This window comes from Tamandua tetradactyla, chromosome 3 (genome assembly GCF_023851605.1).
Source record: "Tamandua tetradactyla isolate mTamTet1 chromosome 3, mTamTet1.pri, whole genome shotgun sequence".
Taxonomy (NCBI): domain Eukaryota; kingdom Metazoa; phylum Chordata; class Mammalia; order Pilosa; family Myrmecophagidae; genus Tamandua; species Tamandua tetradactyla.
Window position 1 is genome coordinate 200,636,398 of NC_135329.1, and position 22,772 is coordinate 200,659,169.

Here is a 22,772-nt window from a genome sequence, read left to right on the forward strand (position 1 = left end):
TCCTCTGTGCTGCAAGGAAGGAGGGCGTATCAAGACTGGTGGCAGAAACAAAGACAAGACCTGAGGTCTCCTCACCCGGACAGTGACGGTATTGTTCACAGTGCTATTAAAATTCCCCTTGTAGAGCCAGCCAGACTTGAAAACTCCAGTTCCTCCTGCTCCGCCACCGCCCTTGGAAGATGAGTGGGAAGTCGTATCCTGCACAAAAGGCATCATTAGCATCACAGCAATTTCTTTTGTGCACCCCAGATCCTCCACACTGCTCTTAAAGAGGAGACGCCTTTTTCTCTCTTTGACTCATCTCGATTTCCAAACAAACGTTCTTCATTTTAACTAAAAGCCCTTACACAACAGTTATTACAGCTTATGAAACACTGGTGAGAATGAGAAACACTCTAGTGAAAGACTGAACAAAGTAACCTCATGTTTTAAACATTTCAACTGTTTACTTACTTCATCCTTATCAGCATCTTCATGGTCAACCTCAAAGGAATGTGAAGGAAGTTTCTCTGGTTTGTTTTCTGCCCTGCTATTTAAAAAAAAAAAGGCTCTGATTCATCATTCAAGACATCATTTTTTCATTTCCAGCTGTCTGTGAGTGACAGCTATTATGCTGGACTTCTTGCAAATTTTTAAAGAATAATATAATTTTGTGATACTTTCCCTTAAAGGCAGTAACTTTTACCCACACAATTAAGTCTTGTGTCCAGTAAATATATCTCTATTTTAAGCCATGCAGTTATTATTTGCATAGATTTGCTCCCGTCTTCTTGAAGCAGAGGAAGGCAAACAGGAGAGTTTTAAAGGTTTGGCAGTTAATATTTTCCTTTCTCAAACATTTTGAAGTGATGAACATTAAGTAGTAATATTTTGGTTACTTTGTCTGCTTCACTTTTTACGTGACATGCTCGCGTGTTCAGGATGTCATGTGAAGAGTCTCAGCCTTGAAGCTTTCTGTTCCTGAGAAGCAGCCTGGGCTCGAGCCACTAGGCTGTGCTGCTCCTTTGCAACCTCCTTCTCCAGGCTCTACCAAAGCGATGGCATGGTTCTTGGGTTTCCTTTGTGCATTGCCATGGTAGGATGCAAACACCTGTCTAAGTCACAATATCACTCACCGACCCAGAGCAGCAAAATGCACAACTGGTTCTAAAACTGGTAAAACAAGTTGGAAATAAACTCTCCTTGGCATGGTTCTAACTCACAACAAACCATCGAATGGAAACTAGCTGGTAACACCCAGGATCAGGCATTCCTGGGTGCCCAGCTCTCTGGCATCTTTTACAATGAAAATCCTATACGTGGAAATCTCATGAAACATTTTTTCTTTAAGATGATTTGTGTTATGTGGAAACAACCACAGAATCTGACTGTCGAGAACAAATACTAGGGCCTGAGTGTGTCCCCATTGCAAGCCTTTCCTATGTTGATGGTATTCCAGACAGGACAGGACTCTATCCTTCAGAGTGCATCACATCGCAGTATCATGCATTCACACGGGGTACTTGCTCATGGTTTCAAAATACTCTTTCACCTTTCCTCAGAAAGACATTCCTGGTTTACAGCAGGGAAAGTCAGGGCACAAGAAAATTGTCCTCACCGTTAAAATATGGAAAGTATGGGATCAGCAACACATTCTCCATCCCTGATGAGACGTGTGTCCCTCAAACACCACTTCCGTGAAGGCATCCTGAACTCTCCAAAATGAGTCATGAATGAGCATACAGTCTCTGTTAACAAGTGCTTTATGATGTTTTCCTGACTCTGCAATTTGGGCCCTTGATTTAGCCTGCCATCAGATTAAATATTTCTTAAGGCCCAGGACTAAGATTAATTGCCATCTATATTTCACCCAGACTTTTCCCTTTCTATTGCTATAGAGGCTCAATATCTATTTTTTGATTGAATCAGTGAACAGCAAGGTGACGAGAATATTAAAGAAGTGAAACAATAAGAAATGGTATAATTTAGAAACTTTATTTTTGAAAGGCATTTAAGTGATTATTTGTTTATCTGAAGAGCACATTTCTAGTGATCGAAATCACCAAACATATTAAATGGTTTAAAATGAAAGTATTTTACTTTTCTAACTTTATTTTATAAATTCCAATAAGTGAAGGCTTCTTGCTACCAAAATCAAGAAACAAGGACAATAAAACTAGTCCAAAGAATACTGTACTTGATACTGAGTGTTAAGGATGGTATCCTGAGTTTTATATCAGTCTTAGTTCAAATTAATTGCTCTTTTTATTTTGGTTGCACAGTCTTAATGAAATCCTAAGACCCTAGCAAATGATAAAAGTCTTATTCAACAGCCAGAGGTTTAAGGAAATGTATATTTCAGATTATCTACAAGCAGGGTCTGGCACACAGTAAGTGCTCAGTAAATATGTGTTAATGGACATATATGATTTTACATGCACGGTCATGTGCCAACCCAAATTCCAAAAATGTATTAATATATAATACAACGTCCCCCATCCCTGACTTATGTACAAGCTCAAGGCAACAATATATATATAGGTGTATATATATAGATAGATATACCAAAAAATATTTATACCAAGATAGCAGATGCTTTTTACTCAAGTCTAAATATGTATAGAGTGGCATATTGCTTTTTATTAAGTTATATACGAATGTATATATAAACTTATGGTCAGATTTTTGTCCATAATATTGGGGACTCTAGAGTTTAGTCCAATCTTGCGATTTTATAGGGAAGAAAATTGAAGCCCAGAGCAGTTATTCAAATATGTACACAATGGATGATATGGGATTGGAAGCCTTATTTCTAAAATGGTAATTCCTGTATTTAGGAAGGGTTAACCCATACCACCTTTCAGAAGCATGTTAAGTCAGATTGCTGCTACTTTTCTGTTCCATAGGATCCTGGCATACCCCTGGTATCCCCCATTAGAGGTGACATATTGCCTGAGATTCAGATGCAAATTCAAGTGGCTGATTTCAGAGCAATTCCTTAAAACATTTTGTCTGAGAAAGTAATATGGGTGTTCCAGCATCCTTAAAATGATTGAAGGGTGTATTGAAGAAGAATCCCAAGTGAAAGGCAAGAGAATGAGTAGGGAATACTGTGGAAAAGGCAACAAGGATAAACTTGAATATGAGATATGAACATCTGGTTAGTGATTTCCCATCAGTCTCCCTTTGACCTTGATGCAATTCTCTTTGCTTCTATTTATTCTATCTGCCTTTTGGCTTATCTTTCCTTCTCTCTCTCTTTTTTTTTTTTTACAAAGGAATAATTTTACAGGCATCTGTTCTCCAGGACTGTGTGATCACATTAAAAGCCAGTTTCTGTGGTCCAACTCTCACGTTAGTGTTGATTTCTGCAAGATAACGTTTAAACAACGGAGAAAGGGAAGTGCTTTTCAGACTTGTAATTGTATAAATAAGTAACGGAACAAAGTAAGAGTTTCATGAATGTCAATGAATAGTGCTAATTACTTACAAGGATTTTTTAACAAATCTTCTAGTTGAAAAATGGAAATAAAGTCTGAGACTGCCTGTAAATTATGGCCATATTTCATAAAAACCCGTGGATTTCAAGTGACTTATTTACAATCCAGGTGAAAACACCTAAGGAATGTTTATCAACAGGAGAATGGCAAAACAAACCATAGCAGAGCCACACAAAGGAATATTACTCAGAAGGGAAAAGGAGCTAGTGACACAGGCATTAATACAGGTTTCATTCAAAACATGCTGAGTGAAAGAAGCCAGAGACAGAAAAAGGATCATATCGCATGGTTCCATTGTTATGATATTCTAGAATAGTGATACCAATCTAAGGTGGAAAAAATAAGAACGGTGGTTGTCTCTCAGAAGAGAAAGGAATAGGAGTGAGGAAGGGGCATGAGTTAACTCTCCAGAGGCTTGAAAATGTTCTGTTTCTCAACAGGCCTTGGGTTGTATAGATGTATGTATGGCCGAAAAGTCATCGAATTGTTCTTTTACAATTTGTGCATTTCCCTCTACATAAATTTCACCTCAAAAGAAAAAGAAACTGTAAACATGTGTCTCTATTTAATGATATGTATTTGGAAGTGTTTAGAGAAGCAGAGGTCTTAAAATTCACTTGGATATGGTCACAAATAAGATGGGTACTGTATGGCTGGCTGGCTGGGCAGGTATGTGATAAAATAAATGCAGCAAAATGTAAATGCCACATTCCAGATGGTGGGACTATGGATGCTCATTGCATCAAGACAACTGCAAGTCTTTCAACCTTTTTGTATGTTTGAAATTTTTCATGATTAAAGTTTAGGGAAAACATGATTAAAAAGTGGTAAAGGAATTATAGAAAGAGTGAGCAAAAATGCCATTTCACCTGAATGGATTAATTTATTTTTTAAATATTAGTGATAATCAAGGAGTGTACAAATATACATAGCCTAAAAAATGGTAAGTAAGCGTATCTCTATATTTTTCCCTGATAGTTTTGAAGAACAGATGATTCAGAAAACAGAGAAGGGAGCATCATATAAATGCTCAAAAGAGTTTTCAAGAATTAAAAATATATATTTATTTAATCCAAAATATATAGCTGCTATATATTTTATATCACAACTTACAACTTCTCCAAACTCTTAAAGTAAACTCTTCTTTAAACTTTCCTCTTAAAATTTGCTCACAGTATCACTATTCAAAAATAACTCAGAAGATATGGGAGGCAGAGAACACCAAGAAGGTTCATGCTGGCCTCAGTCTCCATTAAAAAGAAATGTGACATCTCTCTAAGCCCAACTCTGTAAGTCAAATCATTGTCCTCCCTCCTACATAGGACATGCCATCCAGGGGTGAAAGGCTCCCTGACAACATGGGGTGTGACTCCCAGTGATGAGTCTAGCCCTGGCACCATAGGATCAACAATTCCAACCTGACCAAAAGAGGGAAAAGAAGTATAACTAATAAAGTATCAGTGGCAGAGAGGGTTCAAATAGAGTCGAGAGGCTACTCTGGAGGTCACTCTTATGCCAGCTTCAGGTAGACCTTGCTACCTATCATAACTTGCCAATGCCCAACCAGGGCCATCCCAGCCAACCCTAAAGAACACCCAGGCAATATATAAGATTCTACAAAGGTTCCATGCACCAAGGTAACTTTCCAGAAACCTTATACTCTCCAGATGGGTCCCTGGACCAGATAAGTCCTAAAACCTAGAGGGCCCAGCCTCTCCAGAACATGAGCTACCTCTATCTCCCTACGTGCATTATTGACAGCCCCTTCCTACATGAAAAAGTTAGAATGGGAATAGCCCAAACATCCCTAAAGAGAGGGACAGAAATATCAAGGTGATGGCGGAGCTATACAGAGAAGGTAGGGTTTGACAAACGAGTATGGTTGCCAAATCATTAAATTGATTTCTTTTAGTCTCCAGCATCTTGGAGCAACTAGAAGTAAAAACCTAAAATTGGAGAATTGTAATCCCTGTCAAACTCTGAAATCTGTTCTACAACTAATTGCTGCACTGTGCTTTGAAATTTATTGCTTTTTTGTATATATGTTATTTTTCACAAAAAAGTAAAAAAAAGTCGATGGTGATGATAAAAAAATATTTATGCCTGCTAGCCTCCTATATTCTGGAGCAGCTAGAAGGAAAAATCTGAGAGGATGGTATGGTAGCCCATGACAAACTCTGGGATCTGTCCTGTAACTATGTGTTGAAGAGGGCTTTGAAAACTCCTGCTTTTTTCTTTCTTTGCTTTGTACAAATGTTATATTATTCAATAAAAGAAGTTAAAAAAAAAAAGAAATGTGGCATCAGTTAAGATCAGATCTCGGTGCAGGGTGACGAGTGGTTGTGTAAATGTAGGCATGTCCTTTCACTGCTGGCTTTTCCTACTTCTGAGTCTGTTTGATCAAATTCAATGTGAGCTGAGAGCTCTCTTTACTCTTGGAAGCCACTCTTCTTCACCACTCAGTGACCTAGCTTCCAGAAAGTACCTGGCACATAGAAGAGCCACAGTACTGCCAACCTAGGGCCAGGAAATAAGTAAAATGGCTGTGAAGAAAATCAAAGAGGGGAAGAGAAAACACTGATCCCCATGGGATGGCAGGGGCCACAGAATCGAGTTTAGAAGGAATGCTCAGGGATGGCCTCCCTGGGGGAGGATCATTTAAGTTGAGAGTGAGAAGGAGCCAGCCTTGTGACGATCCAAGAAAAAGCATCCTGGCAGAGGGAACAGTGAGAGCAAAGGTTCCAAGGAGGGACCGAGCTGGGGGAATTCAGGGAGAGAAAGGTCCTTGGAGCTGGGACACAGGGGGAGAGAGGAGACTGGTAGGAGGGGGAGGTCAGCGATAAGAGCAGAGGCCCCTTTCCCCCACTCCTGCTGCCACTCGCCGAAGGGAGGCGTGACCTCTCTGCTCTTGAAGACTAATTGTCACCACCCAGATGTCTGCGAGGAGATTCTGCAATGACTGCTCTCTATTTTAAAGATCATTAGAAGACCAGTGCCTCTGGCCACAGGCTTTAAACTCTTCCCCTCAGAGCACTGTAGGAACTTTAAGAAATGAATAAAGAACCCACTAGAGCAGTTACCTTTTGGTGTCTGAATCAAACATTAACCATAATTTATATGCAGTCTCACTTCTTATTTCTACACTGAATTTGTCTCTTTCATCCATATAAGGGACACCACGGTGCTTGAATGCCGCACCAGTTATTAGCTGTGATGTTATTCTCTCAGTGCTCAAATTTCCTCTATAAAACTGCGATAATGGTATCTCCTCGATAAGGTTGTGAATGTTAAATGAGACATGCATATATGTGGCAGCCAATGCATTCTGGCCCACCTCAGATACACAAATGTTTTTTTATTTAAAAAATATATATATTCTGTTCTAATTCAGCCCAGCATAAAACTGATCACACATTAATACACAGGCATAAAAATGTTCTTTGAAATTTTCTTCTCTATATCAAATTGATTGTAGTAAAAAGAATTTCAATATGTCATGTATTGCTGTATTTTACCCAGTGGATTAATGAAATCAACAGCATCACATATTTTTATGTGGCTCTTGTTTCCTGCTAATTTTAATTCCTAATATGTGAAGGCTTCACGTTTGACATTCTGGTATGAAATCACGTCTCTCTCCAGCATCATCCTATGTACACACACTTAAATAAGGGGGGGGGGGCGCCAGCAAGAGTCAAAAATAGCACAATTTTAAGTTTAAAGGAGATAAACACTTCTTTTTTTTTCTTTTCCATAACTGCAAGTCTCAGCAACCCATGAAAAGAAATGATCAATTTACATTGGCAGCAGAAAAGAATTATTTTATTCCAGGAGGGATGGAAATGATTTATTTCTAATAACCTCAGAAAGCCCAAGTAAATTATCTGTTTCCACTACTGACCTAAATACTTGCAGGTCTTTAGGGAAGAGTGCTGAGCTTTGTGAAATCATTAAAAACTGATTCTGCTATTCAGTGCTGAAGTCTCTATTATTCCAGGGGATATGAGAGAGGATTATATTCTAGCACTTCCAATTTTCATTTTGAATCTACAGGGTTCATTAACACTTCTTATTCCTCCTCTTCTTGGTACCCATTTGCACCTGCTTTACTTAAAGTAAGGGAAATTGCCAACAATATCTTGGTTACTTTCACATTTCTTCTCAAGAGATTAATCTTCTTGAGCTCTAAGAAAATCCCAATTTGACCATAACATCCAGAGCCTGTTCGCTCTGTAGGCGCTTTCTCTATTGTTTTAATAAGGAAGAATACTGTGAAGAGAAATCCTTTAGTAACATTGTTGCTTTATGGTACCACAAATACAAGGAAAGATCCCCAGTGTTTGGGAACAAAACCACTTAACTCCGGATAGCTAAAGATATTAGGGAAAGTACATATTTAAAAGGGCAAATAAAGACTGCGTTCTATGCTCTCTTGCTTTATATGAAGACTTCCAACTGCATGGACAGTTTCCCAGCTGTAACCACTTCTCAGAACTATTTTCAGAAAGAGGAAGTATTGACGTGAAAAATGCTTTGGTTTTCAATTGTCCCCACAAAAAGTGACCAACACCCAGACGTTCTAATGCAATGATGGATCACGAACGCTGAGGGTATGATGGGACCTTCCCAAGATGAACTTACAAAATGTTATTTATCAGGAGTGCTATCTAAAGGCATGTTTACAGATTATGTAAAAATCGATTTTCACTATTTTGCAAAGAGATTTGCTGTCTTGGAAGAACATCATTTTCCTCCTCATAGCAAAGCAACTCCAGAAAAAGGATCTCCTTCCTTCCTAATTCTCCTTGCTGCAATCTGTTCCATACAGAGGAAACCAAGGGGTCTTTTAAAAAGGTACATCAGATTGTCACGCCTCCGTAAAACTTCCCAAGGCTTCCTGTTGCAATTAGTATAAAATCCAAGCTCCTTTCCAAGGTCTGAAATCTCTTCATCTTGCTTCCATATTTTATCTTGCCAGTGTCCCCTCCAGTTCTCAACTCCAGCCTCTCCAATTGTTAGTCTGCTCGAGTGTCCACGCGTGTTCCCATATCAGGGCCTTTACCCTTTATGTTTCCTCTGTCTGGGACCCTTTTCCCCATGCCACAGCACTGGCAGCTTCGGACTATTCAGAACCAAACTCAGCTGTCACCTTCTCAGAGCTACACCATAATCCTGCCTTCACATTCTGCATTCAGGAGATGAGAGCAGAACTACGTCTCTGGGGCATGGGAAATATTGGAGAGTGGTGCACAATTCTGAGCCTTATATCTTTTAAAAATTTTGATCTGCTGTGCATCGTATCAATGTTTGGCTTGAATACAGTGCTAATCAAAACTCTACTTCTGATCACGTTAAGTGTTTTTTCTGGATTGCTTTTATCATTTAAGTTTGACGTGCCAATGCATTGGAAGAAGCCAGTTCAAGGCAGTTCTTTGAATTTGAGCAACACCAATCCCACCCAGTAATACTGTATTTACAATTTTGCCATTCACTCAGTTTATTCATACAATAAGTAATTATTGCACCCCTCCAATGTGCTAGGACTCTTCTAGGTCTGCAGGGATTCTTCAAGGAAAAGGCCCTGTCCTTTGGAGTCTTCTGTTTTCTTGGGAGACAGAGACTAAATACGTGACTATTTCAGTTTGGGGAGTCAAGTGAGCTTCCGTGTACAGGTGATATTGGAGCAGGTGCTGACCAGTCGCCTTCTCCTAAACGTTTTATGTTCCCAAGATTCAGAAATAAAATGGTGTTTGTTTTCCTTTTGGCTGTTCTTAGACGTATATCACTTTTGTAGAGGTTGTTTATTTTATGGCATTTTGATATCCGAGCATGAAAATACATGAACCCAGAGGCAAAGATGAATGTTACATATGGAATACTGCCAGGATATTACGTTTAATATTCTATTATGAAATAATGTCTCTCTCCAGTATCATCCTGTTGGTCAAAATTGTACTTTTCTAAAGCTCTTGCCCCTGCGATTAGAAGGACATTTCACAAAAGAATAATATAATGATAATGTATTTTAAAAATATCATTTAAAAAATCAAGTAAGAACATTTAGGTCTCACCCCAAACTCTGTGAATATATACACTATATGTGGTTGAATAAAATCTTCTATCCTAACTCTTATAAACTGAGCAAAACACACCTTGATGCTAGATCCATGCACATGTATTCATAAACAATGGCAGAAAGTGAACACAGAACAAATCCTATAAATGAAAATAAATGAGAAGTACTCATCCCAGGTTCTTACCGGGGTAACTGTCTAATGTCTCCAGAATATTGTTCATATTTGTAGTTTACCACATACCACTGGGAACTATAAAATTTACATGCCTGGAAGAAAAAAAATGACAAAAATTATTGTTGAAGAGCTCCAGCCGCCCCGGCTAAAAGCATCATGAGTACAGTTCTTTATAATTTCCAGTGTGGCCACACGGTTGGCTAAGTTAGCAACTCTACGGTTGGTAAGGGATTTGTTCCTTATAATCATACTACATTTGCCAATGAAACAAAAATCTAACATTCTCCAGACCTCTGTATTTGGAGGACGATCATTTAACATATTTAATCTATTTTACTCCATCAAGAAAAGCCTAATTTAATCACCACTGAATCATACCGGATATGCTACTAACCTCATGTACAGTCATTCTTCAGCTTTCTCTGGCAACCCTTCCATTATCTGACAGTTCTCAGTAGTGAAAATATTCTTATTTACATGTAATCCTTTCCCTTTGCTCATTTCTTCTTCTTAGTTTAGTAAGTAATCCCTTCCATTTAGGAGATCAGCCTGAAACTAGTTTTTCCCTTTTATTGGTATGTAATGCCTGCAAGGGACTGCCTTCTCCACAATTAGTCATAAATTTTAGAAAATACACACATCAGAAATGAATGAAAACTTTGAAAAACAAGGCTAACAGCACAAAATAATTCTCATATGGCTCAATGATGGTTGATGTTAACAGTATTTACTGATGGCAAATATTTTCCAAATATCTACCCTGCAACTAGCACTCTTCTGACCGTGGGTGGGTAGGGGATTTCACCAGATGGCTTGTAAGACTCCTTTCAGTTCTAAGATTACATGTTTCTGGGGATGAAACAGTTAACATCAGGATTACCAACAGATCTTGTCCTCTGGTGTTAGTGGAAATTTGAAGAGCAATAATTTCCTGCACTGTGAGAAATAGAGACCTGAGATTGTCTTTCGTAACCAAGGAGGGGAAAGGCAAGGAGATCCTTTATTTGAGAGTAATCATTCAAGGTCCAGAACTGCTGAAGCACAGAAAGCTCTTGCCAGAGCTCTTGCCTCTGCAGAAGTGGAGGGAGGGAGAGAATGGCTTAGAGGGCAGCGTAGAAAGGTTGGCAGTGAACGTAAGGCACATGCATATGGCTTGGGGTGCTTGGAAAAGGCAGGGAACATCTGGTGCTAGGAATTCTGAGCCGTGTTGAATCCCTTGGGCCCCGAATACTTTTAGCACTACAGCTTTATTTGCTCAGGGAAGTACCCGTACAACAGACCAGGCCGACGGAAAAGCAACGAGTGGGACTGGGACAGACTAGCAGTAGGAGACGGCAGTGTGTGCAGAAGTAAAGCTGAGTTTAAAATCAAAGACAGCACACAGAAATCCAACGTAGAGAAGAAAAGGAAAGGGAGGGCGGGGTTTCAGGACATCTGTTGCTTCTAGAATGGCTGGAGAAGAAACAGAACGTGAACAAAACTGAAAACTTAGCTGAAATCCAACTTACCAACTTGCAGAGCCAAATCGAAAATCACATGTCTCTGGCTAGAGGAAGAAATCTGAATCTTAATATATTCCTTGGCTAAACCGTTCCGTCTTTGTTTTAGCTAAAGATGCCAGGAATTCAGGCATGGGCCCATGGCATCCTAAATCTCAGAGGGAGAACTTTCAGGACTACAGTTCATTCTCAGACTCTCTCAATCTCTCTCTTTTCTACACAACTTACTACAGATCTGAAATGGCACAAAATGTATCTTTAAATGGAAGAAAACCAAAAAACCCACTTACTTTTAGTATTTGGATACATTCTCTCTCCGTTTTTTTCTGGTCCATTGTTTGACCTAATTCCCCTTGAAGAATATTTTTACTTCTGAATTTCGTTCCTTATTCACTTATTGGCATATTTTATAGATTTTGACATTTGCTTTCTGAATTGTATGACCACTTGAAGTAAGTAGAATAAAATCTCATACTCTAGTTTACTAGCCAATCTCCTAGTTTCAGAGATCGTTAATTTGTTCATTTGCTCAACAAACATCATGGGGCACTATCATATTTCCCGAGTTGTTCTGGGTAAGGAGGACACAACCGTGAACAAAAGACAAAAATTCCTGCCCCCTAGAATCTCATGTTCTCTTGAGGTGCCAGTCAGTAAATACAAAAATAAGTAAATTGTATAATATATTAGAAAATGGTAAGTGTTGTGGAAAAAAGAAGCACATGAAAAAGGCTGGAGGGAGCTAGGGCAAGGGTGCAATTTAAATTTCAATAGATACGGTGTGTCTTATAGAGAAAACGGCAGGAGCAAGGAGTTAAAAGATCATTACCACTTCTTCAAATTTTGAGCTGTTGTAAAAGAAAAAAAAGCCTCAGGTTGTATCTTCATGTAGATGGTCCTCTCACCCTCCGCCAAATTGGGTGGGTTATTTTCTTTAGAATCCTAGAAGTAGAACGTGCGGCCAAAAGTATTGTAAAGATTTTTTTTTTTTTTTTTAACATGGGCAGGCACCGGGAATCGAACCCGAGTCCTCGGGCATGGCAGGCAAGCACTCTTACCTGCTGAGCCACCGTGGCCCGCCCTGTAAAGATTCTTGATAAAAATTACCAAACCAATGTATATCTTCATACACAAAATGCAAATGGAGGGTGGAGCACTGAACTGGGAGCTACAAGGCTTTATTTTCAACAAACATCATGGGGCACTATCATATTTCCCGCGTTGTTCTGGGTAAGGAGGACATGGTCTGGATTCCCAAGCCAGGTCTCCCACATGGAAGGTGAGCCTTCTGCCTCTGAACCACTCATGCACCCAAGGCTTTGCTTTGTCTTGGGACGAGCACTGCCTCCCAGTATGTATGATCTTGGTGAAATCACTGTACTTGTTTGAATCTCTGAACATTCAGAACATTGGACGGGAATAGAAATTGCTGCCACCTACTTTCTATCTTCTGGCTCCCTGATCTGGAGGCACTAAGGGAAGACAGACGAGTGACTTACTGCTCTTTCCTGCTATGGTCAGTGACTGTGCCTAACCAGGGTAAATGTGCAGGTAAGTCAGCATGGCCAGGGCCTGGCTTTGTTACCACTCCTGCGGCAGGAGGGATCCTACCTGGTAATGTGGCAGCGTTTCTCCACCTCCTGCAGAGACACCTGTAACATTTCCTAAAATGAAGATTCCTGGGTCCCCCTTTAGCGTTTCTGACTCAGTGTATCTCCAGCGAGACCCAGGAAGCTGTGTTTTAATTGACAACATCGGATGATTCCTGGGCAATGTCCAGTTTGGGAATCAGTCTAATGGCATAAAATGCTTCAACTCTGTTGTCAAGTGTAATATGCATGCATATTACACTTGGTATTGACGATGTGTCACAGGTTTAACCGAATCTGCTGACCAAAAATGAACGCGCCACTTATTTATATTAGTTTAATATAGACTAGCAAAGAACCACCTCTTTGTTTTCCCATGAATTTTTTTTTTTTAATTAATAACAAGCTGAAAAGCATTTGTCAGATACCACACTACTAGGGCTTTATATATAATTTTAACAAGCATTCTTTAAGATTTTATTTTCCCATTTTCTAGACCACTGAGGCAAGGACAAGCTTAGTATTTTGCTTAAAACTGCACAAGTGGAAGAAACAGGATTCAAACTGAATATGTAGAACTCTAAAAACCCATTCAGCTAACTTACGAATTCTTTGACAGCTGCAGATTTTTAAAACACATCTGGACCATCATTCCAAATGTTTTGCAGGATATTTCTGCCTCTGTTTTGGAATTCAGACAGACCAGGTTTTGAATTCTGATTCTGCCATTTTTTAGCTGTGGGATCTCAATAAAATAACAGTATCACTAAATGTCCTTATCTAAATAACACCACTTCATTAGGACTAAATAAGATAATTCCTGTAAAACGCCTTGCATAGGGTAAACAGTTAATAAATATTGGCTTACAAAATCAATTTTCCCAGTAAGTTTGATTTAGTCTGTAGTCCACAGTCACAACAGTTGATAACAATGACTTGTTTTTCTTGATTTTAAAAATATTTTGGAGAGACACATAAGCGCTGATGATCAAAGTGCTCTTTTTAAACAAATTACTTCTGAATTTATCTCCTAGGTTATGTATTTGGTGGGGGATGGATGAAGAACAGTTTTGCACGAGGTGGTTCTCAAGAATTCTTCTAAATCTGATATTTCTCAGATTCTGTGAAAGCCAGTGCATTTTACAAACACATAAATGTTTCTCCTACAGAGTAATGACATTCTAGAAACGTTACGCATAGAAAATTATCCTCTATTCTTTGTTCCAACCCACCCAGCCACTCTAAGAAGATCATGAAGAACTATTACAACTATGACAACAGCTCCTCTTTGTCCAGAACTAAGCTGACATGGTCTGTTGCAAATTCAAAGCTATAGGCTAGAACGATAGCTACTGTTGCTTGCTACAATAAGGCAAGGGCTCTGATTTTCTCTCAACTGATTTACTAGTCCCTGGCACCTGTTTCAAAATAATAATCCTTATGCCTTTTTACATGGAGGCTGCCACAGTCGACTTCAAAGGCAAAGACTACAGATAACGAGCAAGCGCTCATTCAGCAGAGCTAACTTTTCCAGACGCCACCGCCCTGTTTCACATCTTACTAGGTTTGCAAGTGGTTGTTCAGGGTTAACGCTTGCCAATGACAACAGAGTTGAAGCATTTTATGCCATTAGACTGATTCCCAAACTGGACATTGCCCAGGAATCATCTGATGTTGCCAATTAAAACACAGCTTCCTGGGTCTCGCTGGAGATACACTGAGTCAGAAACGCTAAAGGGGGACCCAGGAATCTTCATTTTAGGAAATGTTACAGGTGTCTCTGCAGGAGGTGGAGAAACGCTGCCACATTACCAGGTAGGATCCCTCCTGCCGCAGGAGTGGTAACAAAGCCAGGCCCTGGCCATGCTGACTTACCTATGAACTGAGAACATTTGGGACCTTGCTTCACACGGTAAATCCTAGTACCTGGGATCACACTCGGGCTTTAACTCGCCTAAAAGCCTTTTGAACGGACAGCTTGGGGGGTTATTTATTGTTGGCATTTAATCTATATTTGTTGAATGAATGAAACTTCCATCCTTTTCCTTTAGAAAGGACTAAAAATGATACTTTCAAAGTTTTGAAAATCTAAATACTTTAAAAAAGAGTGGGTAATTTTAAGGGACACCCTAAAGTACTGTAAAGAAAATACTTCATTTTTTTCTTTTCCCCTCCTCTTTAGAGAATCACCAGAATCAATCCAAATCGTGTTACATACTTCAATTTGGGTTTCACAATGCAATTTGTCCATCCTTTAAAGAGGCTGATTATTAGATTTTACTTACACAGTAATAAGAAGGTAATAGATGGTTTTTTAGTGCAAATTATTATTATTATTTTGGCTATAGAGGTTGATTCAATTACATTACCACTTTCCTACCAGGAGATTAATGTAGCAACAAAAAGTATACATTTTGGTCCTTTGTCACTACTGGGACTCTGTTTCTGTAAAATGATGGTGGCAATTTTCATATTCTGGCAATTCTTTATTAAGGTTAGAAATAATTATGGCTACTGCATAAATATTGAAAATGCAGCATCATGAGATTAAGTGAATTTAGGGAAATTATGTATTGACAGGGTGGCTGGATAATTTATTGTCTAATCTGAGACACTTGAGAGTGAAAGGTAAACTATCAGCCAGGCCAACAGGTGGAACAAGAGATGATTCCTGCACAGTACATGTCGAGTTACCCTATTCATGGACATTTTTGAGAAAAAGTTGAAAACACTTTTTATTAATTGGATAACATTTTGTGTTCCTTTAGAATGCAATAATTAACTTTTGCTGTATAACAAGTTGAATAGTTAATGATTAAAAAAAACTTATACCACAATCTTTGGGGGGAAGTAAAAATAATGAGTTTGGACAAAATAAATTATGTAAATATGAATTTGACTCAGTTTCAGAAACCGTGGTGCAATCCTCTTCTGTGGATTTTGAGCCTGATTTTTGGAAACATTAGTTGATATCAGATGGTGTTACTAAGTATGTAAGTATGCATGCATAATGAAAAACAGAATGTCATAGATGTCAACTGAAAGTGAAAATCATTTTAGAACTATTTTCGTTACTCTGAATTAGGAAGTAGCTTAAGTTGTCATTTCAATATCTTCATTGATTCTAAATTGAAAGTGAACCAAAATATTTGGTTTGTGTTTTCAAAATGTGATCTATTAAAGCAGCTGAGTGAACTGTAAAATTAGACTTTCATAAATCACACCTGACCTGGGAACAGACACTCTAATTTCCCTGCTTGATCTCATAAGTAATTTGTCAGGACATGAATAATGGATGGTATTAAAAAACCTTGGCAATATTATGATCTAATCATTATTCACATGTAAGGCATAAAATCTAGATTATAATTCAATGCAGTTGAGGTTCAAACTTAAAATGGATTCTTTTTAAAATCTTACACTCCAAGGTCTCTGATTTTTACATCTGTGTTTTCATTCACTTACTGCCAGACGTTACAGGATGATTTTATTTTGGTGATGGGGAAGCCAATTTAGAATTGGAACAGTTTTTTTTTTTTTTTATATTTAGAGGCAAGGCTATTATTCTCAGAATTTTGTGAATAAAAAATAAATTTCTTTAGTGTTGTTAACGACAAACACATTACCATTTTATTTTCAAATTTTTATCAGCTTTTTTTCCAGATATATTTTATCCAAATGCTATTAAAAAACGCATTTGAATTTACCTTAATAAACTTTAGTATGTTCATTACCGTAGTGTTATGCATTTAGTGTAACAAAATAGCCATCCATTTGGTTGACCATAAATTATTACATATAAGTAAGAGTAGGCCAAATATAGGACAAGAGGTTTTGGTGTCTTCCATCAAATTTTTGAAGTCCCCAAATCATCATGACTTTATTTAAAGTTATCTTTTAAAAAGCACACACAAATGGAAAATCCCTTAATCTCTCTAACAAGACTTTCACCAATGAATTAAACAAAAACAAAATATAAAAAAACCCCACAAAAACACAAAGCAAAACAAAAACAACAAAACCCCCTTCACTGACACTAATTTTACTAAGAAAAGATTGGCTTTTTATTTTACTTTTTTTTTTTTTTTTTTTTTTGCATGGGCAGGCACCGGGAATCGAGCCCAGGTCTCTGGCATGGCAGGTCTCCAGCATGGCAGGCAAGAACTCTGCCTGCTGAGCCCCTGTGGCCCGCCCTACTTTTTGTTTTTAACAGGGGGATTTTTATAGTTGTGTGCTTCTGAATGCCTTCCAGGTATATCATTGGGTAGCTCTGATATCAGAGCATAGTTAGGAATTAGTTCTAGAGTGATAAACTACCATGTGCTGTGCTCCATCTCAAGTTAAAGGATGCATTAGAATCAGTCATTTGTTGCCCAATGATATAGAATCAGAAAACAGCACTCATTTTTCCTTAATTTATTTATACATGCAAAACACTCAGAATCATTTATTGAAAGTCTTGTTCTTATTTCTGGGTGACTTTCAGTGCACAGTATTGTACTCACGAGACCCAAACAATTTGTATAAACTGTACTAAACAAAAGCCTTTTGGTTTACAGGATGCCTTCTTAATCAATGTGCATAATAAACGGTCAAAAATTACATTCAAAGCATGTAAAATTACTGTAATGACAAAAGTTAAAAATGAAATTCCCTGTATTTTCATTCTGTTCAGATAAATTTCGTTCAGTTAACAAAAACTGGCAATGTGAAATCTATTTAGAAACATGGCTACTGCCCTCCTGTAATTTCCTTCACAAAGGACTCAAGTTGTTTAATATCTCCTGTGCTTCCTGGTATGATGTGACTTCCACCTAAAAAATTCACAGTTTTCTCTTGGATTAGTAGAATGTGATTTGTTTGGGTCCAAGTGATGGAAGAGGAAGATGATAAAGAGGAAGAGAAAGAACTTTCATTTTCAATATTGCATTCATCCTCATTGTTTTTCATGTCCACAAAATGTTGCTTCTCAATAAATTAAGCAATGCTTTAGTATGTCATGTAAAAGTCAATAAACAGCCTGCTGAAATATTTTTAACTTTTGCATGCATGGGGTATTCTGCAGGAAGGGTTCCAACATTTTTATTGGATTTGCTCTCAAAGCACCTGTGGTAAAGGGACAACAACATACTAATGCTTTGTTGGATGGACTACACATCTCACATCTCTTCAGGGCTTAATCTGCTGCAGTCAGGCTGTGCCTACAGGTTTCTAAAACTGCTCTGGTAAAGGCTAACAATGCTTTGGAATTTCCAAATCCAGTGACCCTTATCTTGACCATTCTTTTGCATTTTCTATCTTTGAGAGCTCCTGCTCTCTCTCCTTATTGATGCTCCTTCTTTTGTGACCTTGAGAAACCAATTTCTTCTAATTCTCTTCTTACTCTCTCTTACTTCATTTCCACCTCCTCTGCAGAGACTTCTTTACCAGTCCCTTAAACAGGGTCTGTGACTCAGGAACCTGCCTTCTGTGCTCTAGCCTTCACGGCTTCCCTGAAAAAGCTTCTCCCAAAGCTTCCACCTTTCCAATCCAGAGCAACTGCTCACACCTTCCTCCTGCGTTCCAGGGTCTGTGCTTATAACCTTGGACATCTCTCTGCATGTGAGCAGGGAGGCTATCTTATTTGCCTCATCCAAACCTGCCCCAGCAATCTGAACTTTCCTCAGTAGTCTGTTAGGGGACTATTTGGAGACATGAAGACTCATATTGGATTTTAACTTTTGGAAACAGGTTTAAGAGATAAACTTAGGTTGCTTCCAATACTGGTAGGATTTAAAAATATATTCTGTTTTTCCCAAAACATATTTTATTTAAAACAATGATTTTTGGCCATTTACAACAATACAGAGTTATGTAAATTGAAAATCAATTGCTCTCATCTCCCTAGTCCCAACCTTGTGTAAGATAACCAATGTTAAGAATTTATTGAGCATCTTTTCATACTTTTTTTCTAGGCTTATATAAACATATTTAGATAACACTTATGGGTTTTATATATTTTTTATCACACTACATATTCTATAACTGTCCTTTATCTCTTAGAAATATGTTATGTGCATTCAAGTTAATACATTTAAATATATATATATATATATCATTTTTATTGGCTGTGTCTCCTAGACGGTAAAATGAGGTAGTAACACCTATACCAGGGACTGCTCAAAAATATGCAGGTACGTGCAATTTTGCTCCACTATGCCTTGATGTTAGAAGAGCTGCTAAGTGTTTTAGTGGGAGCAAAAGAAGTCTATACGCTTGTGCGGGAAAATTTTTAACCACACATTTAATAGTCAGGAAAGAAGATAAGTAATAGCTAAAACCGAAAGGAAAGAGTCTGCCTGTTCATTTTATTTAACTCCTATTAAAATATTAACCCTTTAAGATTAAAAAAACAAAGAAGGCCCCTTGCCTTTCACAAGTGGCCAAATGTTGTCAGTGTAGAAGGAAACGAGACAACTCTACATTTTTATTGTGCTGGGTTCCTGCCAGCTTGCTGCCTAGCAACCATGGCCCGTATCCTTGCCACGCTGTGGGGAGCCACAGGACAGTTTAGCACAGGGTAGACCCAAAAGGCTGCTTAATGCAGCAGCCACTCCAGGGGGAGCACGTGTCTCTACAAAAGCCTGTGAACCTCAGGGAGTTCATTTGAGTGATGGCTTAATCTGTTTCAAAAATCCAGTTTATATTTCTCAAATTTTGGTCCACTGACCACAAGCATCAGCTCCACCTGAGAAGAAACTGCATTAGGGCTGTTTGGGCAAAGTGTTCCTTCCAGAGGGTAGGTAGAACAAAGCACCCTATTGGCAGTTAGCAGGGTTAAGAGCCCAGGGCCAAGCATGCATCTTGATGCCAGATCTGTTTCTTTCTATCTGCATGATGCTGGGAGAGTTTTTAAATTTTTCTATGAATTACTTTCCTCATCATTAAAAGGTGATGATGAAGATGATGAAACGTGTTTGTAGCTACTGTATGTAAAGGGCTTAGAGCAGTATGTGAGTACTCTTGGCTATTACTACAAAGGTGAGCAGCTATTATCAACTGAGGCTAAGACATTTTGCCAGTATAATTCTCTGGGGTCATTTTTCAGTCTTAACCCAGCCCTCCGGTAACCCCTTTCTTTTGGTAGGCTGTCTCCAGGCCTGACTACTCATGCTCCATTATCATCATATAATTGTAACCAGGGTTTCTTTTCTTTCCATTCCTTAGGGCATAGTTTTCACCTTATCTTATTCCTTAAAACCAAGCACACTCTCTTTTGAGACTTGTTTGCAGGATTTTCACTGCTAGTGAGAAAGAAAAACTAGTGGGAAATAAAATGGTTTCTTTCTAGGCTTCCTCCTTCTCTTTGTGTGTGTGTGTGTTTTCCTACTTTGGAGTTATCCAGCTGAGAAAAACATGACAAGAAGATTCACTTATGCTGCAGAAGTGAGCCAAATGCTGCACAAATGTTCTGTTTATGAGGCTTTGCACCATAAAAGTTTGGCAGTTACCTGGGGTCTAGGGAAAAGGGCACTGAACTTGACTTTCCTCGGTGCAGCTCTCAGAAGTGAAAAGCTGAGTGTGGAAGCGAGGAAAGGAAAAATGAGCCCAGGCCACAACTAGTTGAAGGAGAATGAAGCTGGGAACGAGGGGAGAAATTTCTCCCCAGGAAAAATATCAAGAGAAAGGCAAATTTTGTAGTCATCCCATTTTCAGCTGAAGTTGTCAGAGAAGAACAAAACTAATCTGGACTTCTGGAGTAGCTGTGTAGAAGCCCAGGAATGGCCTCCATCAGTCCAATCACAGTCCTTAGATGTCTCCAGGGTTGCACTGATGTGCGCTTAAGGCCATCCTTCTCCATGGGGAAGTAAACTTGAAACCTTATTTGGACCCAGAATTTGGGGCAGAATATCTGAATTTGTCCTGGAATTTAGGATTTGGGCTGACCGACCCTACCTCTAGGCCCGTGAGGCAATAAAATGAGCTAAGAGGCACAAGTATGGCAGGTGGACATCCAAACACAGGACCTCAGAGGCTTTGGGTGGTAGAGATCCTTGGCAAAGAGCTAAGAACCTCTGGTTCACATGACAAACTGGAGATCACCAAGTGTCTTATACATCCCTAATGAGGGCAAAAGGTCCATGAAACGATAGGTCCCTAAAATCATGGGAACATTTATAAATCTGTAGCAGGTATTTAAAAAATGATCTGAAAAGGATTTATGTCAGATGAACTTAACGGACTTCTATCACTGACAGACAAGCCCAACAATTAGAATCATAAAGCAAAACATATTTAGGATTCTGATTGTTCTATGTATGACATTTTCATTATTGAACTAAAACAACAAAAAAATAGAAACTTCAGTAGTCTGTTAGGGGACTATTTAGAGACATGAAGACTCATATTGGATTTTAACTTTTGGAAACAGGTTTAAGAGATAAACTTAGGTTGCTTCCAATACTGGTAGGATTTAAAAATATATTCTGTTTTTCCCAAAACATATTTTATTTAAAACATTGATTTTTGGCCATTTACAACAATACAGAGTTATGTAAATTGAAAATCAATTGCTCTCATCTCCCTAGTCCCAACCTTGTGTAAGATAACCAATGTTAAGAATTTATTGAGCATCTTTTCATACTTTTTTTCTAGGCTTATATAAACATATTTAGATAACACTTATGGGTTTTATATATTTTTTATCACACTACATATTCTATAACTGTCCTTTATCTCTTAGAAATATGTTATGTGCATTCAAGTTAATACATTTAAATATATATATATATCATTTTTATTGGCTGTGTCATTACAAAGTATAGATATGCCAAAATTTATTCAACTCCACCCCTATGAATTGATATTTAGGTTATGATTGCCCAATGCGTCAAAAAACATCCTTATAGCTTTATGTTTTTGCTGTTCTAGTATGCACATGCATATTTCTATATATTACTTAAAAGATACTCAGAATTACATTTTAAAAGGTTATAGACATGCAGGTATTACAAACACTCTGTGATTGTATTATTTTTTTCCTAATTCTCACCATGATTAGATGTAATTCATCTTGAAACTTTTTTTATTCAGATAGTTTATACCATTGTTTTAATTTGTATTTCATGACTAGTAATGACTTGAGCATCTTTCTATACCTCTTGGCCAACTATACTCCCTTATTTTGAACTGTCTGCTCTGACCTTATGCCCATACTATTCTCAGGCTTTATTTAATTTGTAAGATTTTGAATATTAAGAATATATATAACAGGGCAGTACGACAGTGGTGCAGTGGCAGAATTCTTGCCTGCTATGCCAGAGACCCGGGTTCAATTCCCAGTGCCTGCCCATGTAAAAAAAAAAAAAAAAGAATATATATAACAGGCAAAAGATACAATGAATTGCAAATAATTTCTCCAATTAAATTTTTTTTTTTTGCTTTATTTATGGTACCATTCATTATACAGAATTAAACATTTTTATTTGGTTAAATATGTCGATATTCCTCTGGCTTTTCACCTAAAATATTTTTCTATCATTTTAAAATTTTTATTTTATAAAATTTAGATTTCAAAAATTCACCTGGAATTCATTTTTGAAAAAATATGAGCTAGGGGCCTAACTTTATTCTCTTCTGAAATGGATAGCTTTGTGGTATTTATTGAATCATCCATCTTTCTCCAGAGAATTTGAAATGCCCTTGTTACCACGTATTAAGTAACCATATGCACTTGGCTCTCTTTCTAGATACTCTGTTTTGTTCCATTGGGTTATCTGTTTATTCAAGGGCAAATATAAAGATGGATAGTGTCAATTTATTTTTTGTAAAGTTATCATTTCTCTAATACCAAAGGGAAAATGCGAAGAAAAGATTCAAATTTCACTCATGAATATAAACGCAAAATTTTGAAATAAAACATTAGTGATTCCGATGCAGTGGAGCACTGAGGTAATAAAACAACTTGAACAAGAA

General features: G+C 38.0%; 1 protein-coding gene across 13 annotated transcripts in view; it reads right to left on the reverse strand.

Moving 5' to 3' along the window:
• DOCK10 (dedicator of cytokinesis 10) overlaps nucleotides 1–22,772 on the reverse strand; it is a 271,344-nt gene that overhangs the window by 117,394 nt on the left and 131,178 nt on the right. For 8 of the 13 annotated variants that reach the window (XM_077155287.1, XM_077155294.1, XM_077155291.1 and 5 more), the window contains exons 4-6: nucleotides 9,740–9,822; nucleotides 454–529; nucleotides 76–198 (exon numbers count right to left, since the gene is read on the reverse strand). In XM_077155287.1, coding sequence (XP_077011402.1) covers nucleotides 76–198; nucleotides 454–529; nucleotides 9,740–9,822 — 282 coding nt within the window. The remainder of the gene's footprint in view (nucleotides 1–75; nucleotides 199–453; nucleotides 530–9,739; nucleotides 9,823–22,772) is intronic. The other 5 variants (XM_077155290.1, XM_077155289.1, XM_077155292.1 and 2 more) reach the window with 1 other exon arrangement.